The following is a 25,920-nucleotide window of genomic DNA, read 5'->3' as shown; positions in this document are numbered from 1 at the left end:
GAGACTAACCAATTTATTTGAGCATAAGCTTTCATGAGCATCCGATGAAGTGAGCTGTAGCTCACGAAAGCTTATGCTCAAATAAATTGGTTAGTCTCTAAGGTGCCACTAGTATTCCTTTTCTTTTTGGAATAAAGGTGGAATGTCCTATAGCCTGTCTATGGGCAGGTCATTAAAGGGTAACATCATCCATGCACACTGAGCTGGTGCATTGCAGTGCAGTCACTCCGGCATACACAAAGAATTAAGACAGGCAAGAAGGTGGTGAGGCCTAGAAGAGTATCCCAGTAGCTCTGTTCCCTCCTTGCACACACTGTGCTGGGACAAACGCAGAGCAGCAGTAGGGTTCTATACAGAGCTGTCCATTACAAAGCATCTCTTGCTGATTTCATTCTCAAATCCAGAGTATTCAGATGCAGTAGCTCCCATAGCAGCTAGGACTGTCTCCAGTGGAGATAATCTGCTACAGGATGCAGGCACTGCAGGGAGAAAAGGTCATTTAAAAATCTCAGCCTCTTCTGCTGCTTTATTGCACCCTAAATGCTTCCTTACAAAATTAAAGTAGCACCAGGTCATGGTAGCATCCAGGAACTCCCAGGGTCCCTTCCCACCAACCTCACGGGGTACTGGGCAAGTCAACTTTTCAGCCCGATTTTCCTGATCTGTAAAATGGGATCATCACACAGGGAGCTGCATTCACTGATTTCTAAATCAGAGGCTCGGAACCAGAGCACACAAACTACATTGGCCCAGTCAGAGCACTGGTGCTTGACTTGAAAGGTGACCACCACCAGACACTTCTAGAGTGCGCTACACGTACAAGTTACTTCACAGATATTAATTAATCCTCACAAGACCCTTGCGAGTTTAGTAGGCAGGTAAATAAGTCAGTATCATCTTCACTCTGCCTGTGAGAAAACAGAGACAGATCAGTTAACAGCCTTGTCTTCAGAAGTGCTGAAAGCTCTTGAGTCCCATGGTAGTTCGCAAGCTCAGCATCTTTGAAAAAAGCCAGAGTCATCAGCCACTTGCTGAAGGACAGCAAGTCAGTGGCAAAAGTGGGATTAGACCACAGCTCTCCTGACTCTCTGTCCCATGCTCCAACCAGCAGACCACGCTGCCTCCAACACCACGTCAGGATAGGTCGAGCTGTTTTTTGCAGCAAAGAAATTAACAAGAAAGTCCAACAATATGTGACTGAACAGCCACTCCCAGAGAAATCTCACTTTAGAACAGGAAACAGAGACTCACCAGCAGCTCTTTGGGGCAGAGACCATCATTTTTGGTTTGTTTGTACAGCACCTAGCACAACTGGCTCCCAGTCCATGACCGGGGCTCCTAGGTGCTACGGTAACACAAATAAATATTACAAACACTGAATTTGGACTAGCTCCTGAATCACGCTACATAAGCATGTGCAGAATAGCACCTTGAAGTGTTTCTGCTTTGATCTTCAGTGTCAACAAAGATTACAACATCACACCTCGAATCGAGCAACAGCCAGGCCAATATCGGGGCGGGGGGGAGAGGGGGGGCGGAGAAGAGGAGAGGTGGCTAGGAAGGATGAGGCTTGAAGGTTTCTTTTCTCAGAATTACACTGCAATACTTGGCATCAACACGCCTCCTCCAGCGGCTGCTACCTCCTGAATTCTGCAGCTGTGGTTAACGCTTCCCCTTTGCTTCTTGTTAAAAAGGACAACTGTCAACTTCAAAAAAAATAAATAAACCAAACTTGCCACATGACTCTGAGCCAGCTGGTACAAGTCACACCCAGGATCAGTAGAACAGACACAGGTTGACAGGGTGAAAAACATTTGTCTATTTTTTCAGTTTGTTTCCATTGTGCACTTGATATCTCACTGACTAAATCAATTCACTGTAATAATTTGCCCGTGTGTGTGACTCTTTAAAGTCTTGCAAGTTAAAGGAACACTGGGCAAAATTTTCAAAATGTGTCTAAGTCCCACTGAAAAAAATCAAGAAAGTCAATAAGGACTTAGGCTCCCACACGTCTAAGTCACTTTGGAAAATGGGACTTAAGTGCTTTTGAAGACTGTACTCATTGTCAGGGTTCATATACCTAAAATGTGTCCTAGTCCCCTCCCTTGTTTTTTGTTCCACTGAGTTCTAGGTACATCTCCGACTTCTCCCCACAAGGCAAATATTTCTGTGGGCTTTTTTCTTTCATCTAAACAAAAGAATGGCAGCAACCCTGTATCCAGGGGCAGCCCCATGCTAAGCCAGTAGACACATCACAGGAAATTTGCAAAAACCAAACCAGTCTTTACACGAGCGGAAGATTGCAGTTTCCATTATTCATTTTGTTTATATTTGTGTTTGAATTGTATTCCCTCATCCCCAATTAGCATTGGCAATACACTTAAAGCATGAGAAAAGGAGGCATTTTCCCCAGACCCTAGTCCAGGCCCGTGCAGCATATTTGCAGCTCATGCTATGCCCAGGTATTATTTACAATCTAGCCAGGTATTTAAATCGCTATAGTACAACACTCTCATTAGCAGCTTTGTTATTCTCATAACAACCGAGACAGAGTTAAGTGACTTGCCCAGATCAGAGGGAGTCTGTGGCTGAGCTGAGAATTGAATCTGGATCTCCTGTCTTTCAGGCCAGGGCTTTCACCACAACCCACTCTTCCTCCTTAGATCACCAACCAACAATCTATAGCTGGGTATTAACGTCTCTCCGGTACAGGGAGTTTAATATGTGCTACAGGTGGAGCTAAGAGGACACTTGGATGTTGTGATGAGATGTTCAATACCTTTGCTGAGTGGCCCGCCTAGGCGTAGGTCTTACGAAGCTATTTCCCAGCACTGGTTCCCAAAAGGGTTCGAAGCCCTATCTTGGGAGGGGCTCCCAGAGGTGAGCTCTTTTCTGACCCTTAGGGGAACAGCTGGGCTTTTCCAGCTAGGAGCCAGGAAATGGGAGCTGCCTTGGTTTAATTTTGTTTTGTGTCTGAAGACTCTTTAGCTGCATTGATGGAATGCAGACAGAGACCCTGCCAATTTGTTTCAATTTGATTGCTCCAGAAAACCTGCAAATAAACCTGCAACCTCAGGGAAGCTTTTCCTTGACCAACTTGGGATTCCTGCTGGGCTCTGTACATAGACCCAATCCCTACCACAGGCATATCCTACTTCTGAAATGCTGAGCACAGTTGTAATTCACGTGCCTGCTTCTTGCTGACTTCACAAATCTCAACTTTTAAGTCAGATCTTTTTTTGGTAGGGGAGGGTGAAACATTGGAAGCAATTAGTCACTAACTATGGAGCAACGGCTTGCAAGCATAGTACCGGAAAATAAATCACGGTATTAAATATGCAGATGTGCAGAAAATTATCTGTGATCACAGAATCAGGATCAGGTATACCTATGTTTCCAGCACAAACAGCAACTGCTTTCCTTTCAAGTCAGTTATTTATTTCAGATTAAGGAACACAGCAAAAGCAAGGAAGAGCCAAAGCAAATTGGCAAAGCCAATTAATAAAGGATGCAAAAAGCAACAATGCAAAACTGTGGCCAGTAGGGTTAAGGTTAAGAAGGAATTCTTTAAATATATATCAGGAATAAACAAACTCTTTGCAATAGTATAGGTCTGATACTAGACAAGGATGGTAAAATTGTCCCTCATGATGCAGAAAAAGCAGAAGTGATTCAATAAATATTTCTGTTCTGTATTTGGAAAGAAGCAGGATGGTGAATTCATATACCACAGTGATAATGAAATGCTTTCTATTCCATCAGTAACTAGGGAGGATGTGAAAGAGTTGTGGATGTTAGCGAATGACTAATCGCTTCCACAAGGAGTAGCAAAAGAATTGGCTGACGAGCCTTTGAAACCATTAAGAGTGATTTTTAACAAATCTTGGGACACTGGGGAAGTTCCAGAGGACTGGGAAAAAAACATATGTTGTGTCACTATTTTAAAAAGGTAACCAGGAGGGTCCAGGTAACTATAGGTCAGCTAGTCAGATACTAATGCGCTCCAAAATAATGGAAAAAATGATATGGAATGAAAATTGGTAAAGAATTAAGGCATGGAAATAAAATCAATGCCAATCAACATAGTTTTATGGAAATAAGACTTGTCAAACTGGGTATTTTTTTATGGGATCACAAGTTTGGTTGGTAAAGGTAACTGTGTTGACATAATAGATTTATACTTCTGGATGGTGTTTCATTTAGACATGTGTGACATTCTGATAAAAATGTAGCCTGAATTAAATGGATTAAAAACCGGTTAACTGATCGATCTCAAAGTAATTTTAAATGGGGAATCATCTATTTGAATGGGGGTGTTTCTAGTGTGGTCCCACAGGGGTCTGTTCTTGGCCCAATTAAGTTCAATATCTTTTATTTGTGAATTGGAAGAAAATATAAAATCAATGCTAGCAAAATTTGCTGAGGGCACAAAAATAGAGTGGTAAATAATGATGAGGACAGGTCAGTTATACAGAGCAACCTGGATTGCTTGGCAAGGCAGGGTCATTTGAACAATGTGTTTTAATAGATACAGCCAAATGCAAGGCCATACAACCAGGAACAAAGAATGCAGGCCGCATTTACAAGCTGAGGGTCTATATCCTGGAATTCAGTGACACTAAATGACCGAGCGGCCATGGTAAATAACCATTTGAACATAAGCTCACAGCATGATGCTATAGCTAAGAGGGTGCAAGCGATCACTGGATATAGAAGCAAGGGAATATTGAATAGAAGTAGGAAGGTGATATTACCTCTGTATACAGCATTAGCGAGATCACTACTTCATGCTATGCCCAGTTCTTGTGTCCAAACTTCAAATGGGATGTTGAAAAATTGGAAAGTGTTTAGAAAAGAGCTACAGGTTGAACCTCTCTAATCCGGCACTCCCCTGGTCCGGCAACATCCATGGCCCGGCAAGCTCCCCCCTCTCCCCACGCCTCTCGTGCGCTGGCGGCCCCGCGCTTACTAACTCCTCCTCCTCCCTCCTAGTGCTTCCGGAGCTCAGTGAACAGCTGATTCGTGGTGTTCAAGCTCCGGGAGGGAGTGGGAGGACCTGGGGCCAGCAGCTAGGACCCCAGGCGAGGGGCCAGAGGCTGGGGCCTAGGGCCGGCATCAGAGCCCCCTGGTGGGGGGGCGGCAAGGGGGCCCCCAGGCGCAGACCACACTGGGTACAAAGCCTGGGGGTGCTGCCACAGCCCCCTTATCCTACTTCCTGTGCCAATGGAGACCCGCTGGCACTCTGTATTGACCTCCCGTGGTTCGGGAAATTCTCTGGTTCGGCACTGGTCAGGTCCCGAGGGTGCCGGACTAGAGAGGTTCAACCTGTACAAGAATGATTCAAGGCTGGGAAAACCCGCCTTCCAGTGTGACATTAAAGCAACTCAATCTATGTAGTTTATCCAAGAGAAGGTTAAAAGGTGACTTGATCAGAGCTTACAAGTATCTACGTGGGAAGAGATTTCTGACAGACTGATCTTTAATCTAGCAGAGAAAGGCTTGACAACATCCAATAGCGGGAAGCTGAAGCTAGACAAATTCAGATTAGAAATTAGGCACTTTTTTTTTTTAAAACACAAGAGTCATTCACCAGTTTGCCTATGGTTTCTCCACCCCTTGAAGTCTTTAATTCAAGATTAGATACCTTTCTAAAAGATATGGTATAGCTCAAACCGAAGATATGGGCTTGATGCCAAAGTTTCAGGGTGAGTGTTTTGGGCCAGGGTTTTGCAGAGGTCAAACTAGATAATCATTATGATCCATCTGGCCTTAGAAACCTATGAATCTAAAGTCTCCACGAACATGTGCAGCATTCAACTGCCTGATAGCATGCTGCATCATCTCTGCCTTACAAAACAGCAGCTCCAGACAAGCAGACATCCAGAAACATAAAGGTGCCGGGCATTGAAAACAACCCGTGACAGTTGCATACACCAACACAGCACACCCAAAGCTGGGACACACCCATTCTTTTTCCATTCTCTAATTTAAAGATGGCTGACCCAGCTGGCTGGGAAAGGGTTGTATACTTTGGTCATCTTGGGGGAAAGGGAAAAAGTTTGGTAAGATATGAATGTAGTTATCCCAGGCTGAAACCTGTCTCTCAGATCACGATCCAGAGTTACTGGTATCCAAGTTATAAAACCGTGAAAATCAGGGTAGCAAAGACCAACAGTCCCTGCACTGCAGTGACCGGCGAGTAAAGCACAGAGGTACCAGTAGCAAGACAGAAATTCAGGGAGAGTTTCTCACGTGCTTATTCACACAGACTAATACCTTACTCTATACGCAGTCTCCATGTCTTCAGTGACGCTGCCTGACGTGACTAAACGACAGACACGGGAGGGGGAATATTTTAATGAGACGATGTAACTGCAGTTCCATGGAACCGTTTAATCTCTGGTTAACAGAACACCCACTCCCTCAGTTAACTGAATGTTGGTCACACCCCCCGGCACTGAATGCTAGGTGGGACTGCCAGAACACTCAGTACTGAGCTAACTCTGTTCCCACTGCAGTCTATGGGAACTTTACCATTGACTTTAATGGACAGAGCTAGGCCAGCACTGGGTCCTTTGGAAAATGCCATCCACCATGTTTCATTGTTCCCCTTGTCCCAAAACCCCAGTGAACACCCCACCCCCCTCCACACACACACACAGAAATATAGGTTTGAGCTGCATTTGCCCCGAAGCAAGACCGCACCAGCTAGTCAAAGAACAGGAGTCATCCCATGTGGTGAGTGGAGGTTCCTACCCTTTTCAGCCAGTGCTCTGACCAGTTCGCATACACCATAGTACGTTTACTCACTACCTTAAACTTAACATGAATCTCTCAACATCTTGGCACATCTTTCCAGCTAGGTGAAGAACTTGGGCAGGCACAAGTGGGTAAGTAGAGCAGACCCATCTCTAACTCGTATTGAAGGGAAGGTGGTTCTGAGCCCCAAAGTTGCTAGAGGAATGGGGCGGTAGTTCCTAGCCATATTACCTTCCCGCTGCTTGGGCAGAATGTTACCAGGCAAAGGACAAGATGTACAAATATCAACAGAAAGGGCAGGAAGGATCCCAGGACATTTATGCCACAAGGTTTGGTGAGGATACCGTGGGCCTTCAGGAAGCACATGAATATTGGGTCACCTACCAGTCCATGTGGTGGAGGAGGCTGCACTTCTGCTCAGCCCGTGTAGACATCTTTCCAGTGCATGATGGATCCTGTCCTCTGTGCAAGTTGTGTGCTGCATTTTAGATCATCTCCTAAATAGAGATAGAGAGAGAAGAGTTAACATCACCAGGCTGTACCCAGGAGCACTCTACTGAGCAGAGAACACAAAAGAACTCTCCGAAGCCTTGAAAAGCAAGGACATCCACTTTGAAATTTCACCCAGTTAAGAGTCTCTTCCCGACCTTTTCAGATACTATCATTGCTACCTTGTAATCTTCTCTGCCAATTGCCTGTCTTCCCTACCTTCCCAACTGTCAGCAAAACAAGAGACATGGGCAACTCAATCAAGAGGAGCTGCAGGGTCTCTTTGTTGTGACCAGGGGGCGTAAGATCCTCCACAACTGCAGTACGTGCGTATGCTCACAACTACCCTCCGCTGGAGAGAGCAAGACTCGCTCATGCGTTTGCAATGATGATGAAGTCTAGTGGCTATAGGCCTGCAAAGAGCCTTGACATAACTGACAGCTAAGGAAGTCTCGTGGCTTAGATGGTAAAGGGAGCAGATGGTTCCGAGTTCTTTCCACCTCACAGTGCAGGCGTGTAATTTAAATAGTGACCGTGATGGACATTGTTAGTGGCTATGGATTCATCCTACAGTGCCTCTCCTCACGGATCATATTTCTAGCCTTAGACAACCTGTGGGTCTGCAAAGGGGAGCTGGATCTGCTCCTTCTCCAGCCAGTTCCTGCTGTTGACTGGCCCACTTAAGGCAAAGACCAAGAAACTACTGGGGTAACACAGGACACACATGGTCATGTAGTCTGTGCTCTCAGATAGAGTGCCTCGTCATGCAGGATAGTCACAGCCATGTTGAAATAGCAGATTGCACGCACATTTCACCATCAATTTCACTGTATGGAAAATACCCTTCCACCCCTACTGTGTAGGGATCAAACCCAGTAGGCAGGCCAACACACGATGAGTCGCACATGACGTGGCATCGTCCTTCTTACAGCATTACATCCAATTCAAGAGAGCGGTGGGGGACACACTGGTGGTAAGAAAACTAGCCTTTTCAGTTAAGCATCATGGCAGTGATCATGTACCTCCTTCTATTACAAATAATGAAGAGACTACTGAGTTAAGGCCACCTCCCCTGCAATCAGAGCTGAACATCCAGATGGCTAATGCTGGGTGTGCACCTTCCCCTCTTTAGCCAGAGGCCTCAGTGGGGTCTCAGAGCTTCCTTGCCTCTCAATTAAAAATAACAATCTAAAATCCATGTCTCCCGGGAGGAAGGTTTAGCCAGTGCAGCCTTTGCCTTTGGATGGCAGGAGCTGCCTCCTATTCATTCTCAACACACACTAGGATCCTAGAAGATCCTCGAAGGGTTGAACTTGAGTCTGGGGCATTCCAGCATTTCTCTTGGCTTGATTCTCGAATGTATCCAAGCAGAACTCGGCGATCATGGCTCCTCAATTCACAGCCACTGCAGGCAGCTTACATTCTGTGGAGAACCCAGTATAACAGAGCTGTGCTCCACCCTACACCTTCCTGCCCACCCACTACCTCCTTCACGTCAGTGGGCAGGGTTCTGGTATGGCAGAGCTGGCCTAGCCACACCATCAGCTATATGCTGGTGGAGGCTGCCCCGCACAGGGGAAGATCTCTGATGGAGGCCTCTAGCTGCCTTGGGCTCCTAAGCAGAGCAAAATGAACTTGGCAAGTCAGAGAATCAAGCCCCTATTCCTACCTCATCCACACTTCAGAGAATCCACACGTGGGTCCCTCCAGGCAAAAGTGGCACTGAAGCACTGGCCTGGCAGGTGAAAGCACTCTGCTTTACTGGGAAGTGAAGAGCTTCTTCGACATGTTGGCACCAGACTCTACCATGGACTGTTTTGGTTTCCTGTCAACGAGCATGCACACTCCCACCGACTGACTCTGCTATGGCAGTGTAGGGAGAAGAGATTCTGCCACAAAGTGTCTGAAGTGAACAGACAGAGAGTATGTGCTCATCTTCCGATCTGCTTGGCATTTCACTCATGACTTGTGGCAAGCGTCAAAAGGAAAGCGGTGACTAAGAAGGCAATGACTCATGTATCACCCAGCACATTGCCACAGGGCACAAAAATCCTACATATCAGCTTGTTCGAGAACACAGCTGGGTCATCTGAAGAAAGGCTAATGTTAGTCTAGTGTTCAACAAAGAAAGTCTAGGAAATGCCTCTTGCCCGTTGAGAACTCTTGATCCACCTGCCACGCACTGTCCCAGAACAGCAGAATTCCCTCCCTTATGCCCCTTGATTTTGAAATAGGAAATGGACGTTGGGACCTGAAGGGAAAGTTATTACCGTAATTTTCAAACCACAAAGTACAAATGCATCTGTCGGTTTCCTAATGTGCCTGTGGTGACCACACACGTCTCCAAGGCTTGTCGTATTCAACAAAGTCTGTTGAAAATTTAATGGAAAAAGGACTTTGGAATGTGTCCAGAATGGTGAACTAGCGACATTTCATTCCCCCTCACGTCACCCCCCCCCACCAAACAGACCCACAACCTGTGCAAAATTACGTTACAGGGGACAGTACTGGAAAATGCAAGTCAAACTTTCCAAGCGGCCTTGCTAAGGGTCTGCCTGCACTGCAGAGGGAGTAGATGTATCTGAGCTAGCTTTATTCTAGTTAGCTCAAGTGCTGGAGCAGTGAAGCCACAGTGACCCAGGCTGTGCAAGCCCACCTACTTGGGCAGTAGCCTGTGCTGAAGCCCAAGCTGCCACAGCTTTGCTGCTAATAGGTACTCATGCCAGCTAGCTTAAAGCTAGCTTGGGTAACTCTACATGGGCTGCAATCCCACCTCCCACTGCACTGCAGACATACCCTATGTCACCTCCCTAGTCCCAGCAATGCAAGGGGAGGCCAAAGACTGGGGCTAAGGTTTTAAAGAGCGTCCAGTGATTTGGAGTGTCTCCTTTTAGGGTGCCCAGCTTAAGACACTTTAAAAGGGACCAGATTTTCGGTAAGAGCTGAGCACCTGCCTGCTGGAAATTGGGCCCTTTTTATGTATCTCAATCTGAGCCCCACAAAATGGAGAGACCCCGAATCTCTAGTCACTTCTGGAAATCTGCGATAGCACGTTAGTGCACCGGGGTGAGTTCTTCAGGTGCAAGTGCCTGCGAGCGCTAAGAGTATGCAGGGTGAGTTGCCCACAGTGGCACTTCAAAGCACTGGCAGGGCTGATGCTTTGGGATCAATCCTTCTCCAGCTCCATCGCCACACCTTGGTGCTGCTTTGTAAATTTCCGAGCAGTATGCCATGGTACAATGGAAGGGCTTTCCTTTCCTTTCCGTAACAAGGCCTGCAGCTGTGGCTCAGACAGAGTCCCAGAGAGAGCCTGAGAACAACTTACTAAAGGCTGTGCAAGATCTGGCAGAAGACAACAGGCACCTGGGGAGTTTTCAGTGGAGGCTTGAATTCTGGAATTTGTTCTTCAGGGAAGGGAAAAGAACGGAAAGCACCAGAAAAAGACCAAGACAGCGAGTAGATTCAGGAGAGAAGACTCCTGGCTGTGTCTTTTCTAGCCTTCACAGAACAGGCTGTGTGTGGAAATAAAAAAGCAATAGTGCATGTCACTGCCATTCACGCCACACACTAGCATCTGGAGATGCCACACCCACAAGACAGGAAGGAGAGGGGAAGCGACAGCAATGGGGGTACGAATACCCCACTGGAATGAGGCAATCCATGTCTCTCCTTAGAGAATTCACTTGCATATGGAATAGGGTAGGACTCAGACCAACTGCCCCAATTATTCTGCACAAACAGGGCATGTGCTGGATGAACTAGATGTCAGAGTTATATATCACTGCCCAATACTGTAGTCTCTGAGTGCCTTCCATGTAAAATCAACAGCCAAGTCCCCAGTGGACTCCATGGAGCATCTGACACGTCTCCCTTTTTGGGGGTAAAAACTCCCCATACAATAACTTTGCTTTTCAATAGCAGCCTCCACCTAAAGATCTCCAAATGCTTTACAGGCATGAATGATCTAAACCTCACAACCAGCCCCATTTTACAGAGAGGTCAACTGAGGTACAGAGAGGTTAAAGTAATTTTCCCAGGATCGCACAATGAATCTGCAACAGCTGGGAACAGCACTCAGGTCTTCTGACTCCCAGTCCTGTGCTTGAACCAAAAGGCCATTTTCCTCCAATCCCAGAACAGTTAGAATAATTAAGAGGCACTGTGTCTTCTGAAAGGAGACAGATAATCTCGCTAGACACCGATTTCTAGTGCAACTCATCACCATAGTACATAACTGATAGCTGATCAGATAGGACAGACTTCTACTGTTATACATGCTACAATGAGGAACTAGCCTCTCTCTTCCCCGCCCATGAGTGGCACCGCACAGCTTGATTCATTAATGAAGCGGCTTCTTACTGATCAAGGGGAAGTGACTGAGAACGAGAGGACAACAGGGAAGTTAAGAATCATTGTCCACCAACTATGTGGATTACAAAGAAGTAGAGTGATCAGTTCACAGAAAGCAAGTTTTGCTCAGCATTTTAAATGCCTTTAACAGCGGCAACAACAAAATAAAGCCACGTTGCCTCTCACTGCAGTACACTTTTTTTGAGTGCCAAATATATGTTTGCTATATTTAGTTTGGTTTTTAAGAGATGGCGTGTGGAGGATACAAGCTTAGACGGGCCCAAAGCAGAGCCAGAACTGAGCTAAGCCCCACTATGGAGGAAGCTGGATTTGAATAGAGCTGGTTGGGAATTTTCTGATTAAATGGGTTTTCTTCCCCATCAGAAAATATTGATTAGTTGACACTAAAATGGCTGGCAGGAAAGAGACAGATTTGACAAGCTCCCAATTTGAAAAAAAAAAATCAAACTTTTTGAACCAAAGAGTTGTGAGTTTTGGTACAAAACAACTTTTTGTTTCAAAATATTAGTTAATTTATAGTAAAAAAAAAAGTGTATTTTTTTTAAAAGGCCAAAATTGAAAGGAAAATCTTTGACTGACCCATTCCAAAATTATTTTTGGACTAGCTGTTCACAAAACAGAATCTGAGATTTCGACTTTTTGTCCCAGGTGCAGGGCAGATAAATTCTCAAAATCTTGAAAATTCTCATGGGCTAGGAAAACAATTTCCTACCCAGTTCTAGATCTAAACCATGCAATTTGAGGTCATCTTTTGGTTATTAGCGGAGGGTTTCAGCTGCATTAGCCAGGCCAGAAAGCCCTGCAGAAATAGTCAGGTGGGAACGCGCAGGTTAAACATTAGGCGAGGGCTTCACCCCTTTGCTATAGCCCTTTTATACTGTGGCAGTGTTGAAGGGTCAGTGAAGGGAGAATTCCCCCTGCCACAGGCTTTGGGTAAGGGCAATTTATGCAGCCCTACCAGCCTGCTGACAGGGCAGGGCAGAGTTACTATGCATAGAACTGTGGGCATTCTGGTGGCACTGCTACCCAGAGGAAGCCAGGAAGGCTGCCATAGCTTGGGCACTCCCCTTGGGTGTGTAAATTATGCCAGAGGCCTCATTGGTCCCTGGAGCAGCCCAGAATTGGAAGGATGGAAAGGAGGCTTAAACTCTGGAAATCTCACTCTAGCAGTTCAAAACAGAGCCTACATGAATAGGACCTGGTATGCTACGTAACTGAAATGCGTGTGGGCTTTACTATAGGAAAAGAGCCTATACTAACTCAGAGGTGTCTAATATGTACAGCATGTCCTACATACATAGGGCCTGATTCAGCCCCTCCACCGTGGTAGGGTGGGGGGGTTAGAAGTTGCTCCATTGGATAAGTGTAAGCAAGAAGGAAATCAAGCCTAAGGGTCAGATCCTCAGCTGATGTGAATGAGTGCAACTCCACTGCAGCGAATGGAGAGGCAGCCATTAGCACAGCTGCTTTTGCTTAGGCTACAAAGACTTCTGTCCCACAAGGGGCAATTCCCAACCCCACACTTCTTCAGATCAGACCATTCCAGCGAGACATCTGGAGAGGGTACAGCCCTCTGCATCCTGGCTACATTAATGCTCTTTCTCTTCCATTTCCACCAAAAGGCCAAGAGAAGAAACCCAGACAGCCATGTCACAATCTGAGATTTCACCTTCCATTACAACCAGCGACACCTCCCCAAGACACATGTGCAAAAAGCAACCGGCCCGCTGAGTGCCTGCAATCATCTCCTTCGGTGGAGGAGAAACCCACGGCATGGAACAAGGTCTTTAATCCAAGCATCCAGGACACACAAGAAAGCCCCCAGGGCACATTCAAGGCAAGACGGTAGCTCTTCCTGCCCTGCTAGTTCAGAGGCTGCTGGCTGCAATGCCAAAGTAGGAAATGGGAAAAAAACCACCCAGCCCAGAGGCCTGGTTTGCAAACACACTCGCTTTCACTGGGAAGTCGGATGGGCGGAGACCTACGTGCTGGCATGATTACAAATGCTACTCTGCCCTGTGTCTCATTCATGGACTCCACTCCTCCAGTGCTGTCACTCCTCACCCAGCCCTCGCCTCCACTCAAGTGAGAGAGGAAGGGCTCGGGTCATCTGAGCCAAAGGACGGAAACTAAACCAAACCAAACCATGGATACAGGGGAATCCATGCAGGTGTGCTGGGTGGGAGAAGAACTGCAGCGGCAATCACTTACTTTGAAATCAAAAGCATCCAGATCATATCTAATGGTTTGCCAGGACCAGGCACATGTGATTTAGACCCTACAGGGAATTCGTTTTTTCCCTTTGACAGCATCTCATCTCTCCGCCTTCCCCATTTCACTCTGATGGCAGGGGTCAGGTGCAGGAATAAACCAATGTCACCAGAACAAAGGTCCAAGCAGATCACTCACTCTGAGTGGCACAAAAGCTGAAGTAGTGCAACAAATCATCCTCTCCACCCAAGCCCCCTGCCACAAAGAGATCTGGAAGCTCAGCACCAGCAGAGAAGCAAATGAGTGTAGCGGCGCATCTCTCGCGTCACACGCCAGCCTTCAGGGATCAGAAACCAAGCCGTCCACAGGAAGGTGTCATGAGCTCAGCTCACTGCAGCCTGAGCAGGTCATGTCCCAGTAAGAGCTATTGCCGGTGATCACTCCTTAAGAGACACAAAACCCTAAAGCCTCCCTTGATTGAAGCCTGTATTGACTTCAGCCCTGAATTCTTCTGACGCTGAGGAGTTGCAGTGGGCTTCTTGGGAATAAGCACAGTCCCTTGTGTCATGAGCACAGGTCTAGAAAGCAAGGAGAGCATCCATGTGTGCGTGTACACGTATGCTACAAGCAGCTAGCCCTGCACAGCTGGCACTTACTCCTTCTATGAAATCCACGTATTTCCTTAGATCACAGAGGAAGTCCTAGTTTCTGCCATTCTTAGCCCCCCAGCTTCTAGGGTCTCCTCCTCCTCCTGTGCACACAGTTCCTAAGTACCAGTGTCAAAGGGTGGAGCCCAGGAGCAGAAAGACTGAGGAGCCATAGGATGTTTCTTGTGGGATCCGGGGCACAGCAGGGAGCAACCCACAATTTCTTACGATCCTCACAGCTCAGGCACAGTCACCCTCTGTGTTTATGCTCAAGTATGCACAGAGCATCAAAGGGCAGGGAGATGACTAAGATAAGAAGTTCGTTCAAACCCTGCGAAGGTGGCTTATCAAAGGATCCAGAAGGCAACAGGTTTGACAAACATCCGCTCACAAAAGGCAAGTGAACCATCCAAACACCCAGGCGGTAAACATTATTTCCTTATTGGGTCACCGGTTCCTGGCCTGCTGGGGTAGGAAGTGAGCTGATTGCACAGCGGGGTTGCTGGAAGACAACAGCATATAAGCCCAAGCATGCGACTGGGAGCAACTCTCTCCACTCAGATAGGTGGAAGCCAAGTCCCACTGGGGACATGGGGTACTCAAATCCATCACTGATCTGAGAATCACCACTGGCCTCAAGGGGGAAACCAGCATCTGATGCAGAATCAGAGGATCTTTGCCCACAGCCAAAGGGGGAGGGATTGCCTCAGTCACGAACCGAGCCCTTAACATAACCTAGGAGTGAGGTCACAGTGGTCACAGGCGGCCTCATGTGACAGTCCCTCTAGAAATAAGAGAAGTGTGAACTTGTTTTGATTCACCATGTAAAAACCAAGTGCGCAAGTGGCTGTGTGGCCCCAGTTGGTCTGTTTATAATAGCTAGGGTTGCCAATCCTCCAGGAGTGGCCTGGAGTCTCCAGGAATTAAAGATTATGTCACATGATGAAATCTCCAAGAATACAACCAGCCAAAATTGGCAACCCTAATAATAGCACAGACATTGAGAGGAAGCATGGGCCTAAGCCTGAAAATCAGTAGCTCCTGGGTCTTCTTCAGGACTTCACCCGTCTCCTGCTGAAGTCAGTGGGAGCAGTACTGGGCCCTCACTGTGTGACCATCTCTGCTCCACTTTTCCTATCTGTACACCAAGGATGATATGATTATTTGAACAGAGTAGTGCCTATCGATCCACAACCAAGAGGAGGTCCCTATGGCACTAGATGCTGTACATACACATAGTAAAAGACAGTCCCCTACCCCGAAGAGGTTAGGATCCAAATGGATGAGAGACAAAAAGGAAGGATCATTATCCCCATTTTACAGATGGGGAAAATGAGGCACAGAGAGATTAATGGACTTGGCCAAGGTCACACAGGGACTCTGCAGCAGAGCCAAGAATTGAACCCAGCTACCCTGAGCCAGAGTCTAGTGCCTTAGCCACAAGACCACACATCTCCATCCTACTATTCTACTTCATACTTCAAGGGCCACAGGAGATGTTTAAGAGCAGGTTGCTATCTCCATCCCAATTAGGCCAGCAGGTGCCACTCACTCATGCTTTCTTCCTAAATGGAGCATGAAGCCTATATCTTAACTTCAGTTGAGCATTTAGGCTGCTAAACATCTCTCAGGCCTTAGTGAGCCAAGGATGTATGGCTTGGTTAAGCAACACCTAAGAAAATGGAACATGGGTGGCCGTCTACAAGAATCCCATTCCAAGTATGGAAAGGAATGACGTAGTTCAGGGTGAGGGGACGCGGGTGTACATATATATGGGGGTAATGGGACAGATCTTAAAGAAATGAATCATTTAGAATACAAGCAAAACTTTCCAACAGCAACAGCTCTTCAGCTAGCGATTATATTCCCCAAGGAAGGAATCCAAGTCCCATCACTGGGGACATTTAAGATTGAACTGGACAAAGCACGCACACACATGCACAGTATGGAATAACCCTGCAATAATTCTTGCTTTCTATTATCCAAAACAGAGACCCATGCTTCTACTCTTCTCCAGTTTGTCATGAATACTGACAATGGGATGTCTTTTTAGCTAGTGGTGTATTAGATTTTACTACTTCATATTACTTTTCCAGCCACAGTTAAGTCCCATAGAATACTCGACATCAAACTGCAGAGAGCGTTGCTACCCATCTAGATGAAATGTGCTGTAGAAGTGTAAAGGCAGAAAGTTGCACCACCATGTGGATTACTGCAGTGTAAGAACAAGGAAAGGGAGGGACTATGAATTATCTCAAACTCAACATTATGGACATATTGGAGCTCAGCACTAGGTATCCTGGAAGTAAAAATCAGCGATGCCCTTCCATAGGAGGGGCATGTATTGTGATCGTGAAAGAGAGGGTTGGCCAAGTGCACTGACCTGCAAAAGAGCCGGAACATTCTAGTGCAAATATTCCCTATTAAGCAGAAATACAGAAGAAAGAGCAACTTCCTGAAGTGTTAGCAGCTGATGGAGATAAATATTTTAAAAACACACACCATTGAACCTGGGTGACTAATTTTCCAGCTCTGGATACCAAAGTGCTGGCCCTTTTTAGTGTGTTAGTCATGTGTGGTTTATTCCTCCAACTCCCTCTGGTCCAGCTTCTTCTGCTTAGCTTTCACTAAGTGCCTACAGATAAGGGGATCAAAAGAGAAAGCCAACAGGAAGCTGAGAGCTGCTTAAGAAATGTCATCGCCACATAAATTTCTCTCTCCAAGCCTTTCACGCTGCTGAAAATAGGAATTATTTAACAGGATTTCCCTAATTCCACCCTGGAGATTAATTGCATCAGCAGCAGTCGCTTAATGCTAGAGTTCGTGCATTGGAGGGACCACAACATGCAAAACCAAAACTAGACATACTTATCAACATTAAATATCCAAGAAGATCTGGGTTTAGTGGCTGACTTTGCCAGTTTCCCTGTGTGACACTAGACAGGGTGAGCAATAAAACACAGAGACTGAGTTCAGTTCCCAGCTCTGCTACAGGCTCCCTGTGGGTATGTCCACATTGCATAGTAAACCCGGCTCTGTGGGACATGTGCCTGCAGCCCTGTTCTTTTCAAGCTTGTGCTGGAACGTCCACACTGCATTGCTCTGCGAGCCTCAAACCAGTGCTGTGGGCAAATAACGTAGAGTAATATCTTCAAAAGCACCTAAGTGACGCAGGAGCCTAAATCTCAACTCAGTCTACGTCTATCCTACACACAACTGGCGGTGGCATGTAGCATATGTGCAGCTACATGCCACAGTGAAAGCACGCTGTGTCCACACTGTGCTGTATAGCTACATGTGGCAGTGAAAGACTCTGGCAAAGGGGAGACCGCGAGAGTCTCCAGCAGCAGGGAGCTGCCCAAGCCTTTGCCCACTGCCGGAGACTATTCCTGAGGCAGGGAAAGGCTCCAGCAGTGGGGAGGCAGTGGGACACAACACTGATAGAAACAGCAGGGTAAACACAGGCAGAGCTTCGGCGAGCGGAGAGCCATGTGGGGTATGCACTCAGGTACATACCCACATCCTTCATGAGTGTCTTTACTTACTGAAACCATGTCTCACTGTCTACACTGATACTTATACCCATGCTGGGGGGCTACATGGGTATGTACACTACATGCAATTTTGAAATTTTTACTCTAGCCTCTGGGCCAGATTTTTAAAGGTATTTAGGCACCTAAAGATGCAATGAAATCAATGGGTGTTTGGCACCTACATGCTTTTGAAAATCCCATTAGGTGCCTAAATGCCTCTGACATCTGGCCCTTTGTGCCTCAAGTCCCCCATCTGTAAACTGGGGATATTTCTTTTCTCTGTTTAGTTTGTAAATTCTTTGGGGCAGAGACTGTATCACATTTTGTTTGTACTGTGCCTAGCTGCCACTGCACCCCAATCTTGGTTGGGGTCTCTAGCCATTACTGTTACACAAATAATAATGGTTGTCCTTTTTTTTTTTTTTTTCTACTTGGTTTCTTAAGTCTCTTTCTTCTCCAGGATTGCTTTCTTAATCTTCCTATCTTCCTCTTAACAAAGAAACCAGGCTCATAAGCCTGAAGACTTCATAGAATTCTTTTGTAACAGTGAACTCAAGACGTCACAGCTGAATGTCTGTCTCTGGTATTTACCTGATGCCCCGTACCTGAGAGCCTCACAGTCTTTAATGGATTGATCCTCATCTCATCCCTTCAAGGTAGGGCAGTATCCCAACTGTACAGATGGGGAACTGAGGCAGCAAGAGATTAATTGATTTGCCCAAAGTCACACAAAAAGCCTGCAGAGGAGCAGGGAACTGACCTGGGTCTCTGGTGTCCCCCACTAGCACCCTAACCATCTCCTATACACAGGCTGAAGGGTTATATTTAAGCCTATACTTAAGATAATGCTCCTAAAACTTCTCATGAATGGAAGAACTTTTCAGTCATTTAACCACCTGGCTTTGTGGCTGGAGGGAAAGATGTAACTACAAGAATGAACACCAGCAGACCTGAAGAACTGGACTCCGCAAGCCTGTCAGCTCCCAAGAGAGCTACTGCTACCTCGACAGATGTTTCAGGGCAGCTCGTCTCACAAGCAGAGAGCCCAGAGTAGTGTTTATCTACTAGTTCCTGTTTTTAGCTTTGTCTCTTTTTTCTGTCTTTGTTCCAAAAATTGAATTGTTGTGATGGTGATACATGGTTTGCATGGAAGAGGGTGAAGAGATTATGCATTTGAGTTTTCAACTTCCCTTCACTAATAAAAGAACTGAAGCCTTGACATTCCAACAAACTAAGTTCAGATCAAAACTAAAAGCCATAATACCATACAGGTGTGGGTTTTTTTAATGCGTTGGCGCAGACAACAGCTGCTCTGGAGCGTTTGGATTTGAAGGGACACATTCACCTCTGATGTGCCTCCACTAAAAGTCCATGAAGTTACACCAGGGATGAACATGGCCCTAAAGCAGCAATGAGGCAAGAGGGTCTCACTAGGGACGTGTCAGTTCAGCTCTCCTACGTCTGAGTTTGTAGGATTTTTCATCCCCATTACTGGAAAGCAACCCATCCTTACAACTGCAGCTATCATGTGAAATGTGGATAACAACACAAGGGCGCGGTGACAATAAATGCCCTAGAGAGAGACTGTAACAGCCAGCTATTATTGTTCTTGCCCATCACATGCTTCTGTTGTTGTCTCAAGAGCTTCCATTGCACCAGGCTCTCAGTTTAACATTGCAGCGCTGTCAGGTGATGCACTGCTGACAACACATGCAAACCAGTCCTGGTGTCTAATTTGGCAGATCTGAAATGGTGGAAACTACAGTTACTTCAGCCAAGCGTAGAGGCTGCAGCAAGATGCTGCTGGCAAAAAGAGCTTTGTTTGTTCCATTTGTGGGGGCCCATCACTGGGACCTTCCCTCTGTAGGCAAGAGCACAGGCAAACACCCTGATTGGCACCTGGGGGCAGGATCTTCACAGTCAGGTTGGCCGTGCCAAGGGCCTTACCCCTAGAGCACAGCCAGCAGTTTGAAGAAAGCTGGAAGCACCCTGGCAGACCCAGTTCAGCACGGTTTCTCCTTTATTCACTCCCACAGACAAGCTGTACTGTCAAAGGTCACTTGTGTTCTTCCCTAGGTCCTTCTTGTGTATGGTCCCACCCCCCTCACCACCCAATCCATACCCTGACAGACAGACAGACTACCATTTAGAATCCTTTCCAGGCAGGTCAAATAAGGGCTACAGACTGAGCCCGCCCTTCACGTCAAGAACTGTAACCCAGTTGCTGAAAAAGCAAACCTTTCCACAAACACCACGCCACAAACACAGATGGGGATGAGTTACGCACCAGCTGTCTCTCACATGAGCTTGCTGAAGAGGAGTAGGACTCTGAGAACTCACAGTTGGGTGCCAGACCCTGAGAATCGTTGGGGGCTACGCACCGATATCGCCTCAGTCCTGCCCTCTTCTGCAGCCATGTTTCAACTCCCCACCCTTGTTTGCAAGGCCTTATGTCTCTGGGGTCTCCCCTGTATTCGTTAAGAGAGGGCTCTTCAATCTAGCAGACAAAGGTGTAAACAGACCAATGGCTGGCAGATGAGGTTAGACAAATTCAGACAGAAATAAGGTGCACATTTTCATTAGTGAAGGTAATTAGCCATTGTAACCACTTACATAGGAAAGGGACATCACGGGACATTTTTTAAGACTGTATTATCTGAGCACCTCTCAGTCTTTAATAAATTTATCCTTGTAGGAAGTCGGGGAGTGCTCGTATCCCCAGTTTATAGATGGAGAACTGCTCCAGACCACTCAGAGAGCCTGGGGCTACCACGTCGCAGGCTAGTGCCCTGTTGGGCTATCCTTCCTGCTTCAATAAGGGTATAAAACCATGATTTCGGGTTCTTGTTCTTCCTCTTACCCCTCCTCCTCCTCCTCTTTTATTGATCTATGACCCTCCCTCCTCAGGTCATGTCTGAATTCAGCTGGTCACTCTTTGGAGCAGGGACTGTTTCTTATTTTAATGACACATCTAGACACACTTTTGGGTGCTCAAAAGAAGCTAAAGAGCTCAGGTGCTGCATCCCAGCACCACCGTGTCTTGTAACACAACATCTAGGAGAGTCGGAGAATGGGCCTGCCATGTGACCAATTCCAAGCATTCAAAACCCGCAAGTAAGGCCTTCCTCCTCGCTCCCCCCCCCCCCCACCAAAAAAAAAAAAAAAAAAAAAGATTTTAAGCCAAACAACATTTAGTCTTCTGATTTGCCTTCTGGTGTCTGCACCTTCAGAGGTCACTTTTTCCAACTTTTCTCTGCAGCCAGGAGGGCTAGAATCTCAACTTCCATTAAAAAGAAAAAGAAAGTCAGATTCTCACATATTCATGGGGCTGATAAGAGCTGGAGCTACCAGAAAGACACCAAATATCACAAAATTCAGTGAAATCAACAAAGCTAGCCACCCTGGGGTTCTTCGTGTGCCCCACGCCCTACTTTTCAAATAGCCATGAGATTGCATAGGGATTGAACTAATTAGCTACTACAATTCCCAATCATTTTAGCAAAGAAACTCCTTAGTACCTGCAGTTTGCATCAAACAGCAGTTTACTCTTACAGCTGAAAACTGATCTTTCATTTTCTGAGAGGATAAATGTTATGCTACATGTAAATTTCTTTTGCCACATCTTTTGTAAGTTTCTAACCATTCATCTGCAAAACTCATTCCAGTAGCTGTACCAGCTAGGAGAATGCCCCCATCTGTCATCCTTAATGAGTACAAATTTAACTATCCTCTAATCACCAAAGGTATTGTTCTTGGTATCAGCCAGAGAAGAGAGAAACATGCCTCAAAATGAGTCAGCAGCAGGAACAACGTGACTACAGGATTTTTGGGGGGGGGGAACGGGGACGACAACTATTGATAAATAATCTTGCATACAGCAACTACCCTAATTCCCTGATCTGCTCTGGTGGCAAAGCTGCATTCAGAGCCTTGGCGACATATCAGAGTGGTCATTTCCTTGGAAGATCCTGACTGGCTGGCCCAACAGCAGGCCAGGACAGATTTTAGGGTCTATCTCTAAAAGTTTCCACAAGGGTCGAAGGATTATGGGTGCTGAGCCCCAACCCTATGAAAATCAGGGTCCTTTAAGGGTGTCTTGATCCTCAACCCCTTTCAGACACCCCAGAAGTGCAGAGCAGACTTAAAGCTCCTGTAAATGGCCAGCTAAGGATTCCCCCTACATAGAGGAGTCCTTTAGTGGCACAGAACCAGGCCTATGCAATCCTCAACCTTGCAGCTCCTGGCACAGAAGAGACAATCCTGGAAAAGGGGGCAAGGACAAGAGCCCCTTTGCTCTCCAGACCCATGGGGGCCACTCCTGCTGGCACAATTTAGCATAGTCCTGAGGCTGCTCTAAGCTGCTCCTTGGTAGAAACAGACTAGCAGCCTGGGGAATCAAACGGCTGCAGACCAGCCCCAGGATCTGGCCTGACTTATCTAAGTTAGTGGAACACTACACACCTTCCAGAAGAATAGCACAGGTGGGCGTCACCTTACTCAAAAACCCCTATAAGGCTATACAACATGCTCACCATGTGCCACACCCCCTCTCTGTTACATAGACCTTCTACTACATATGTCCTCCGGCTTCCTACTGCTCTTTCACCCCTAACTAACCTCTCCGCCCAGGGATTTGTGCACTTTCTTGTGAGCATCTAACACTCATTATGCTTCACGCAGATAGCAGACCACACTTGCTTGTTGTTATACTGCTGACATTTCTGCAAAGTTAAAATTTAAACTTGGTTTGTTTTTTTAAGAATTGCTACCCTTACTCTCTTTGGAAGCTCCTTCCAATTTTATCCCTGAGGCAAGTGAAGAGTGAGTCTCAACATCTCAGCTGCAAGAAAAGGCTCTCCCTGTTATTGTGATCAATTACCAGCCAGCCATTACAAGGAAATTCCAGTCCCAGGTTACAGCACGGCAATCAAGTTCAGATACTACAAAAATGATCCGGGTTGAATACTGCGACCTGCCTGTCCTCTTGTCCAAAGACAACACACAGCGCCTTGCGAATCTAGCCTGCGCTTAGATATAACCCTTACAGAGAAATCCTGGGCAAACATATGGAACAGCAGCTCTCTCATTTCATCCTCCAAAGTGTTATGTTGTAAGACACTCACAAAGAGAGATCAACTGGACTTGATGGCTCATCAAAGAGGAAGCATCGTCCCATGGTTTGGGCTCTAGGCTGGGACTCCGGAGATGTAGTTTAATTCACCACTCAGCTCAAGGTCACCCAAGAAGTCAGTGGCAAGTCACTGAGTCTCTGTGCCTCAGTTCCCCATCTGGGAAAATGTGTGGGGGTAATGGTAATAACAGAGCTTCAATAGCTCTCAGGGGTGTTGGGAAAATAAACATTAAAAACTGAGGTGCTCCAAGACTATGGTAATGGGGGCCAGATAAGTACCTAAGACAGAGAGAGAGAGATAAAGCCACCAAAAATCCAAACCCTGTCTCCCCAACAACCTAGTGTACAGTCCAGATGTCATAACTACAGTAAGACGGTGTTGCCTAGTGGCTAGAAGGGGGAACTGAAAGTCAAGACTCCTAGCTTCTACTTCTGACTCTGCTAGTGAGTCACTGTACAACCTAAGGTGATGTCCCTGTGCCTCAGTTTACTCCTCTGTGAAATGGTGATGTCCTACATGCTTCACAGGGGTGCTAGGAGGCTCTGATAGTTAAGGTTTGCAAAGCAGTGCAAGAATAGCAGACGAGAAGCGTTATTTTTTCTTACACCACCTTGTTTTTAGTGAAAATAAAGACCCTGCTTTGACCTTAACAGGAGCAGGGTGCATCTGTTGAAAGCTTCTTTTAAAAAAGACAAACAAACTATATTTCATAGAGGTTTTTTCTAACCCACAAGAACCACTTGTTTTAACCAAGACATCCTGTCAGGGGTACCTCAGAAGCAGTATACACCAGTGACTGAAGCTTTAAAGTAGCGTAATTAGGTTAAACACTCAAATACACAAAAGAGCTCAGATCACTTCAACCAAGAAAGCAAAGCTATGCAAAGCTATCTAAGGTCAGATCCTGAGCTGGTGTAAAACAGAGCAGGTCCCCTGAAGTCCACAGAGCTATCCCAACTTGGAACAGCTGAGGATCCTGCCCCTGGAGATTTCGCATTTCCACTTGGGAAATCTAATTCACGAGCAATGAAAAGTTTAATTCGTTTGCTAGCTATTTTGCCCACGATTGCCAAATAGATAAATAAAAGATTTAGCTGTGGCAATGGGCTGGCCTCAACTCCAGCCAAGGGAGCTAGGAACCTGGCACAGAGCACGCAGGAACAGCAAAAAATTAGAAAAAACAGAACAGATTAGTGTTTTAAAAACACAAGCACATAAATCTGCTTATCTCTTATATAAAGCTGTGCTAAAGTGGGCAAGATCATAGGCACAGCACCCCAGTTCAGCTGCATTTTGCTTGTGGCTGGGGAGCGAACAAAATGCAAACTGTGACGGGAAAAAAGGACTTGTTTTAAAAGTAGCATTAAGATCCTAATTTCGTACAGAAAGTTGTTGGTTAAAGAAAGCCTGCCAAAGGCAGGTTTCAGAGTGGTAGCCGTGTTAGTCTGTATCAGCAAAAACAACAAGGAGTCCTTGTGGCACCTTAGAGACTAACAAATTTATTTGGGCATAAGCTTTTGTGGGCTATAAACCACTTCATCAGATGCATGGAGTAGAAAACACCAAAGGCAGGACATTCACAATTGCTCGTAAAGTTTGAAAATACCGGAATGCAGCATTATGGTTACAATGCCTTCTTCAAGGGAAAGGATGGTGGTGTGGTGTGGTTATTGCTCTGGGCGGGGACTCAGAAGATCCGGGTTCAAATCTAGCTCTGCCATGGACTACCTGTTTGACCTTGGGTGAGTTACTTACTTCCCTTGGCCCCGACTCCTCATCTGAACATTAATGTCAAAGATACTTTCCTGGGAGCATATGAGGCTAAATTCAGTGTTTGTTAGATGCTCAGATACTGTAGTGATAGGGCCCATATAAGTACCTAGATCAAGAGTCTCAAACACGCGGCCCGCTGGGTTATTTCCTGCGGCCCGCCAAGCTCCCCGTGCCCCCGCCTTCCCGGAGTTCTTTCCTGCAGGCCGCCAAGCTCCCCTCCCCCCACTCCCTGCAGCGGACCGCATCCCTGCTCCTCTGCCTACCTCCAGGCGCTTAGCGCTTTCCAGGGGGGAGGAGTGGGGAGCCACGTGCTCAGGGGAGAAGGCGGAGAAGAGGCGGGGCAGGGACAGGGATTTGGGGAAGGGATTGGAATAGGGGCGTGGAAGGGCTGGGAAGAGGCGGGGCCTCATGGAAGGGGTGGAGTGGGGGCAAGGCCGGGGGCAGAGGGTGTCAGTGATGCGGTCCTCAGGCCAATGGACTAGTCCTCATGTGGCCCTCCTGTTGATTCAAGTTTGAGATCCCTAACCTAGATAGACAGAGACAGATCCTTACTCTGCCACTTTGCAACCCTCATCATCCTCTACAGGAACTCTGTCTGTGATCCGCACAAAACATTATAATTAACACAACAATATGGCTGGGAAATTAAGCCCTCAAGAGACAGGACACGGTAATATTAGGCTGAACTTTACAAACACAGTGGGATGGAGTCCCGAATTCAAGTGGAGAGATAGTGTGTCAGTTGATACAACAGTACCACACTGGAGTTTATCACAGACAGCGAGATTCAGGGGCTGTAACCTGAGGTCTTGGCTTGGTATTTAAACCTCATGAAATCTACTAGAGGAGCAACTGAACAAAAGTAAACCAATGGCTTTGAAATTAGGAACTTGGAAAAATCAAGCTGAAAATTCTTCTGGATCAGCTCCAATCTAGAGCGTTTTAACATCGACTGAGCTGAGACTATTCAGCAGTGAGAGAACTGATACCTTGAAATCTATTACT

General features: G+C 46.5%; 1 protein-coding gene across 3 annotated transcripts in view; it reads right to left on the bottom strand.

Annotated features, from left to right (window-relative positions):
- PIK3R5 (phosphoinositide-3-kinase regulatory subunit 5) overlaps positions 1-25,920 on the bottom strand; it is a 97,806-nt gene that overhangs the window by 46,793 nt on the left and 25,093 nt on the right. For 2 of the 3 annotated variants that reach the window (XM_037914177.2, XM_037914178.2), the window contains exon 2: positions 7,144-7,256. In XM_037914177.2, coding sequence (XP_037770105.1) covers positions 7,144-7,243 — 100 coding nt within the window. In that variant the 5' untranslated portion in view covers positions 7,244-7,256. Of the gene's footprint in view, positions 1-7,143; positions 7,257-13,830; positions 14,734-25,920 lie in introns of those variants that run through there. The other variant, XM_037914180.2, reaches the window with a different exon arrangement.

The sequence above is a fragment of the Chelonia mydas genome, chromosome 14, assembly GCF_015237465.2.
Source record: "Chelonia mydas isolate rCheMyd1 chromosome 14, rCheMyd1.pri.v2, whole genome shotgun sequence".
Lineage (NCBI taxonomy): Eukaryota > Metazoa > Chordata > Testudines > Cheloniidae > Chelonia > Chelonia mydas.
The sequence above is the reverse complement of the archived record's forward strand: the minus strand, read 5'-3'. Positions and strand labels throughout refer to the sequence as shown.